At 37.7% G+C, this 7,969-nt stretch overlaps 1 protein-coding gene across 1 annotated transcript; it reads right to left on the bottom strand.

The window, feature by feature from the left end:
• Positions 1-1,878: 1,878 nt before the first annotated feature.
• Positions 1,879-7,268, bottom strand: LOC149834895 (uncharacterized). Its single transcript, XM_090009481.1, has 3 exons — positions 7,112-7,268; positions 6,388-6,826; positions 1,879-1,882 (listed from the first exon to the last, which is right to left on the bottom strand). The coding sequence occupies exons 1-3, from the start codon at positions 7,266-7,268 to the stop codon at positions 1,879-1,881; spliced, it is 600 nt and encodes a 199-aa protein (XP_089865607.1).
• Positions 7,269-7,969: the final 701 nt, after the last annotated feature.

Genomic DNA, 7,969 nt, shown 5'->3' with positions numbered 1-7,969 from the left:
CTTTGGAATTCTAATGGAAAACAATCTCAGAGAAGATACCTAATGCAATTGACTTTCTATAACTGAAAACATGAAACCCATATCACCAGTGAGACTCTTTGATTTTTTTTTTTAGAACTAATACATACATGATACCGTATTGGATCCCATCTTTTTTTACTCTAAAGTTCCCCTGCAAATACCATCAAATTATAATGTAAAGGCTATCAGATGATGCCACTGTTATCAAATACCATCGATATTTAGCATATGTACTTGCGATCGTCCTTCCAAGTTACAGGAAAACAGGTTATGATAAACTGACTGAAAGTATGAGCCACATGTTGGATTATCATATATAGATGAGATTACAATATATTAGATGCTAAAATGAAGAGGAAGACATTAAACCCAAAAATGGAAAAGAAAAGAGAACAAAACGATTTCTAATGACACCACAGTTCATTAAACATGTCAAAGATTATATTTAACAGATGCATGCAAAATGCATATCAGACATTGCTTTTTTTTTAGCAATAAGAGACCAGAGCATTCATCTATATATGATGTGGGCTTTTACTCACAAACTTCCAAGGGGAAATCAAAACCACGCAAATTCATATGGATTGAAAGTGGCAAACAGGAAGAATAACTTCAGCTAATCTGAATCTCCAGACCACACCTCAGTAAACTAACTGCCTTAACAATCCTACACATATGATGCAAAAACAAGACACCCATGGGACACAACAAATGGATTTATGCAATGTAAGTTTTATATTCCCTGGGAGTGCCTAAACTGTTTCCACGATTTACTCTTCCACTAGTAAGTGTTTTCAAAAATATAAAATTCAGACCATGAACCCGATTGGGATTTACAATGAATTCCCTGCGTTACAGATTGAATTACATCGAGTCGATCTGCATTCCCCACGATCCAGTTTTTCAAATATTAAATGCAGATCACGGTGGGTTACTGAAGATCAGATTAATAGTAATGCAGATCATAGTAACAGACCTATGCAGGTGGATTTGATCACCAGACGCTCTAGATAAACCTCAATGAGTCAATTGCAGGAAACTACAGATCAACAGAGTGGTTGATCTCAATGAATGTGATCTGATGTGCAAAATATGCTGGACTAATGGATATAATCGATCTTACAAATACCATTTCTAAAATGATGAATTCAAACCAACATATCTGAAAGCAAAACGAAACCACGAAAGAGAAAAAAAATAAAATGAAACTAACATGTTTTTTTTTTTTTAGGAAAAGGGACTAGAGAATGTAATAATGCTGAATTTGACCATCGATGCCAGTGAGACAAGCTAATGCAAAATACATGGATGTTCATAGACAACTCAGAATGAGAGCAAAATAACGATGGGAGTATCAATTCTAATTTATACAAACCAAAGAAATTCCAAAAAAAAGAAAAATAAAAAAAAAACAAAGAGGAAAGAAATTGTTGGAATCAGATGATTCCGTTAATATTGCCCTACTGTGGATCGATTTGCTATAAGCAAATCGATATCACATGGGGTGCTTTAAATAAGAAAATAAACAGGAAAATCCAAAGAAATCAGAAAAATCAAAGAGCGAGAAAAAAAAAAGGTGTGTGTGGGGGGGGGGGGGTACTTACTGTATCCCTCCTGCAAGAATTGTAACACCCCATTTATTTTTTTTTATGAAAAATCTAACAAATTTTTTTTTATATAAATAAAAAAAACCTTCAACTAGATAAATGAGGAGTTACCAAAAGTTTCAATCTTATTCCATCATAACAAAGTTTATTACATCGAGTTCAGATGTCCAGAAACATTAAACAAAAAAGTAGTAGTGCCATGATCGCTTGACGATGTCGCCGCCCTCACTCTGACTGTGCATTTATAGCTTCACCTGAAAACAGTAAACCACAAAGGAATTAGACTACCACTATCTAAGTAAGTGATACAGTCCTAAATACATATGTGTAGTGTCATGTGAACAGGTATGTGGGAGATACAACTTAAAAGAATTTTAATATTTATGCAAAAAGACTTTGCTTTCTAAGGCCATCATGTCTAATATGATTTCTGAGTAGGAAACCCTATGATCTCAACTTTTTATGTTTTGTTCCACTTGAACCCCTATTTGTCTCATTAGTTATTACCATATTTATTGTTTTGAATCTTCATTTCATTCTTACCCTGTGGGTACGCACAGACATTCGACATCGTAGCAGACCGAGATTATACGGGGGTTCATTACATATAACCCGTATAATCTAGCCGTACGGATATCCAAAAGGGGCGCGGTGCTCGACCGAGAGAGATCCCAAATTGGCAAAAACTAACATTCGATGCACCCATAACTCTTTTGTAGAAGACTCAGACCCACCACCTAGGATTCACTGGTGGTTCTGGTCCCCTAACTCCGAGGACTGGGGACCGGGTGAGACGCCTTGCTCTCACAACACAAGAATGTCCCACGGAGTGTGTACCACCCACCCTCTCTAAAGTGGACCATGGGTCCGGTAACATACACTGTGATCCAGTGTACCCAGAGCCCGAGAATCCAGTAACATACACCACCATGGTGTACCCAGACACCCAATGAGATACCAGTAACATATACCTCTTTATTTTTTAGTATACCCAGTTCTCACCTTAATTGTCTTTCTTTAGTTTCTCATTCATCATACGCTCGACTAACCCAACAAAGACTTATTTTGCCAGGTACTTCACCTGATTCACCTGTCTCACTTGACATGTACCTAAATTTTTGATTTATCCCACACACGAGCCATGCGCTACTGCCTCTTTCGGGTGAGCGAGCACTCTGTCCTCTTTCATAGTCAATAACCATGAAGACCCATAACCACAAATACACGGTTTAGGCAAAAGGACCAAGTTATACAATAAAAGAAAAATCGGGGTGTCGATGTATAAAAACATGTAGGGTAAATATTTGATACTAATGAAGGCCCTGAACTATTATCATTCATTTTTATTTTATTTTTTTTCATACTATTATTATTCACCTTTTTCACACATTTTAGAATTTTCTGTAGATCTGACCCTATGGTTGTGATTTACAACATTTGTTTAGAAGAAACTGGATCTTGTGTCATATAAGCAGGTGTTTCATGGGCTTCAATACATTGAAAAAAAAAAAATACCATTCAAGGTTTAATCCTCAACAAACTATATCTAAGATATCTATGTGGTCATTGAGATGATCCAAATTGCTCCTATGATTTATAAATCTAATTCAGTTCTTCATAAGTACCACATAAGCACATGCAGGATGCACTGTAAGAGGACAATTTCTCACAAAATTCCAAGAGGTCATTGTCAGACGCACATTGCACAATGTAAAAATGTACCATATAAGAATGTAAATATCAAGAGCAGTTCTTAGGTACCATTAGAACAAAAACTTTAGATGATACGAGTCATATCAAAGTTACTACGGGTGTATGGGCTCTGTTCATCCGGCAAATCCAGCAAGAGTATTCAAAGCCATGGAAGTTTGGTAGAAGGGATAACATATTTCCATTTGTTTTTTTTTTTTCAAGATTGTAACTAAAGACCCCTTTTTTTTTTTTTTGGAAAGATAATTTCTTACCAGGGCAGCTTGATGGACTAGGAAAACAGGAACAAACATACCACGATGAAAAAAAAACACAATCATATTTGATCATCCTTCTCCTTCAGCCGCTAACAGTAACATATGAGGACAGAGGGGTAGGTCTGACCCGATTTGTTTTTTTTTGAGTTTAACAAATAGCTGCATACCTTAACACTCTTCTTTTCTATCACGGTGGTCACAAAATTTTCGGACAATATTCATAGTAAAGCAACATGATCGATGCTCTTTATGGTAAAAAAAAAACTCGATACAACCCTGTAGTGGATACCCATTCAATAAAAAAAAACCCTCAACACAATATGAAATATATCATGATCAGTTATTTCATTGCTCCTGTAACATGATATCCAATAACTACAAAACTATTGGATGCTAAATTACTAAATTTTTTGTATAACACGCAAGTCCTATTGTTATATGTTTTTTTTTCTCACGTTGTTGAGTGTTTTTTAATCCTATACTACTACTTCGTTTTAGCAGGTTACGGAGATAACAACAACTATTTTCCTTGTGTACTAGTCTCAATATCTGATTTCGACAAACACGTACACACCTGTTTCATGGCAATACCCGTAAGTAACTAGGAACAATACACCTACCTCTTTAAAGAAGAAAATCCACAAAATCGACCGGAGGTTAACCTTTGCTCCCTACACCCACAGGCCTGCGCTCTGTCAGATGTAGCTAAGAGCAAGGATGGTTCCAACACCACGGAACACCAATAGCTCGACTATTTTTTTTTTTTTTGAAAGATAGGTGAGGGTTATACATAAATTCGGTGGGAGAAGAGGAAAGGCTTTTCCTTCTCCCCCGTTTTTGTAAAGCCTCCATCCAAAAACGTTTTCTTTTCCTTTTCTTGTAAAAGAATTCATTAGTGTAGGCATAACTCTTCTTTTCCTTTTAAAAAAAAAACGTGAAGTCTTTTCACCTACCTCACCTTGGACCCCTCCCTTCCCAAATAAAAAAATGTGGGAAGGGAGTCTTCCCAAAATATCTGGTGGAGTTTCCAAATTTGGGTGATCATTCAGCCCTCTTTTCTATGAAGCAAACTCCTTTCCCTTTTGATGTCCTCTTTATTGAGGAGTTATGGTAAACCTTTTTGAATTCCCAACCGTTTCAAAAAAGATTTTTCTGTCAAAAATAACTTGACGCCAAAGGGGGATTTGAACCAGGGTTCTCCTCCCTTAGAGGCCACCAACCTCACCAGTGCACCAATTATTTCTTGGTTGCACTTCTCTACGACTAAAACTGCCTTATCCTTTTTTTTCGTTTTAGTCAAAAAGGATGTTTTTACTAATCTCTTCCGTATACAAGGGCTTCAAACTTAGGACGTCGTTCCCTATGGCCACGCACTTCACCACAACGCTATTACTTTTCTTGTTGTCTTGCTCCTTCTTTTAATATTTTTTAAGCATATCTCTTGGTTTGTAGCGCTCTTACTCGAACTTGAAGTTTATTGCCTAGAAGGTCCGAATCACATTGTTATGGTATTCTAATATTGCAAAAAAAATTGAAAACCACTCTTCTTCATTTATTTATTTATTGAAAAGACTTGAATTTTACAGGGTTTTACGTCCTTTCCCCCTAAAATGAATTTTATTTGCGAAATTCGTTACAAGTCTGACACAAATAAATCAGGATACTTCTCTTTCATTGCTTCTTTGGGCTCCCAGGTACATTCTTCGAGCCCATGGTGTTGCCATCGAACCTTAACTAGTGTGATGGTCTTATTTCTCATTACTCTTTCGCGATGATCTACGATCTCCATGGGTCGCTCCTCTATCGTCAAGTCATCCTATACTTGCAGATCCTCGAATTGGATCACATGGAAGGAATCTGGTACATACTTTCGCAGCATCGATATATGGAATACATTGTGAATGTTTGCGAATTGAGGAGATAATTCCACTCGGTATGCCATTTCGTTGATCCTCTCTACTATATTGAATGGCCCTACATATCGAGGACTGAGCTTTCCCTTCTTGCCAAACCTAAAAACACTCTTGGTTGGCGATACTTTCACAAATACTAGGTCTCCCATTTCGAACACTAGCTCTCTACATCGTTGATCCGCGTGACTCTTTTGTCGGCTTTGAGTAGCACGCAGTCTATTCTGGATCTTTTGGATTTGTTTGGTATAATGTTGGAGTATTATTGGGGATTCAATTGTTCTTTCTCCCACCTCATTCCAATGTACTGGCGATCTACAGGGTCGCCCATACAGAGCTTTAAACGATGCCATTCTGATGCTTACATGGTAACTATTGTTGTACGCGAACTCTGCTAGCACCACGTGAGTATCCCACTTACCTTTCCAGTCCAACATGCAAGCCCTCAACATATCTTCCAATGTTTGTATGGTCCTTTCTGATTGTCCGTCAGTCTGGGGGTGAAAAGCTATACTAAACTTTAATTTGGTACCTAGCGCAGACTGAAGTTGTCGCCACAATCGAGAAGTGAATCGAGGATCTCGATCGGAAATAATGGAGATTGGTACTCTATGCAATCTGACTATCTCTTGAATGTACAACTCTGTCAAGCTTTCCAATGATTGACCCTTCCTCATCGGCAGAAAATGCGCCGATTTGGTTAGTCTATCGACGATGACCCAAATGGCATCATGGTTTCTCCGTGTGTGGGGTAATCCCATTACGAAGTCCATGGTTATGCTTTCCCACTTCCATTGAGGAATTTCCATCAATTGAATCATACCCCTGAGTCTTTGGTGTTTAATCTTGACTTGTTGACAAGTCAAGCATTTCGCGACGTACCTAGCGACATCGCGCTTCATTCCATTCCACCAGTATCCGCGTTGTAGATCCTTGAACATCTTTGTACTTGCCGGATAAATGGTGTACTTGATTTTGTGGGCTTCACCTAGTAATTCTTCTCTCAACTTCGGGTCGCTGGGAACCCATAGTCTTTCCTGCATCCATATGCTTCCATCCTCTTTTCGCCTGAATTCATTATCTTCTTGTTGATCCAGTGTCTCCATCTTCCCATATTGAGGATCTTCCTTCTGTTTCGCTATCACCTTCTCTTTGAATTCTAGTTGTATAGTGAGATTATTCACCTTTATTGTGCTGGAGCTTGTTGTGAATGAACTCCATTTTGCAAGGTTTTCTATCAACTTCCATTCTATATTTATTAAACTGGCCAACCCACTGCCCGACTTTCGACTAAGAGCATCAGCTACGACGTTCGCTTTTCCTGCATTGTAGGAAAGGGTGAACTCATAATCCTTTATGAATTCGAGCCATCTTCTTTGTCTCATATTTAATTCTTTTTGTGAAAACAAATATTTTAAACTTTTATGATCTGTAAATATCTTGAATTGCTCACCATATAGGTAATGCCTTCATACTTTAAGAGCGAACACTACTGTTGCTAACTCCAGGTCATGTGTGGGATAATTCCTCTCATGTGTCTTCAACTGCCTTGACGCATAAGCTATGACCTTGCCATGTTGCATTAATACACAGCCCAATCCAGTACCCGAAGCATCAGTGTATACCACAAATCCACCGCTTCCCGAGGGTAACGCCAGTACAGGGGCTGTAATCAGTTTTGTCTTGAGCATCTGAAAACTCTCCTCACACTTTTCGCTCCAATCGAACTTCACACCTTTTCGCAAGAGTTTCATCATTGGCATCGCGATTCTGGAGAAGTCTTGAATTATCCTGCCAATCCAAGAAAACTCCTGATCTCGCTAACATTCTTTGGTGGAGCCCAATTGTTATCATCGAAAAAATTTTCCCCTCCCTTGCAAGAGAGAAACGAATTTCGTGAGTCAAACTCGACCAAAGTTTTGAAAATTGTTTTGAAAATTAACTTGCCTCCGTTTTAAAAATTTGCAGGAAAATTTCGTGGAATGGGATCCGCCTGTCGGTACGAGGTTCAACCGTTCCTGGCTCCTTTACCAGGGGTAATTGAACCAAGGATCAATTACGTGCTTTAACTTGACTCAAATATCTAAATTATGCTCTATTTTTCCTAGAATGCACAGAGAATCAGGCTTGTGCTATGAAATTTTGAAAATAATGCAATGTTTGAGAAAATATAATGTTTGCTTTGGAAAATTGAAATATGCTTGAAAATTGATTGGAAAAGTACTTGAAAACTGAATTCCTGGGAAAATCATTGAATTTCATTGGAAATCAGAAATTTGCATTGGAAAGTAATTTCTCAGGAAAATTTGAACTTTAGAAAATCAATTTTGAATTTTGGAATTGCTTTTTTGAGAAAATCAAGAAATTCATTGGAAAATGATTTTTTAAATGGAAAATAGATTCTCAGGAAACTGGATTCTCAAGAAAATGGGAAATCTGAGAAAGTCGATTTTTGAAAACTTGG

This window comes from Nuphar pumila, chromosome 6 (genome assembly GCF_984573655.1).
Source record: "Nuphar pumila chromosome 6, dmNupPumi1.hap1.1, whole genome shotgun sequence".
Lineage (NCBI taxonomy): Eukaryota > Viridiplantae > Streptophyta > Magnoliopsida > Nymphaeales > Nymphaeaceae > Nuphar > Nuphar pumila.
This window is presented reverse-complemented; position numbering and strand designations above follow the sequence as displayed.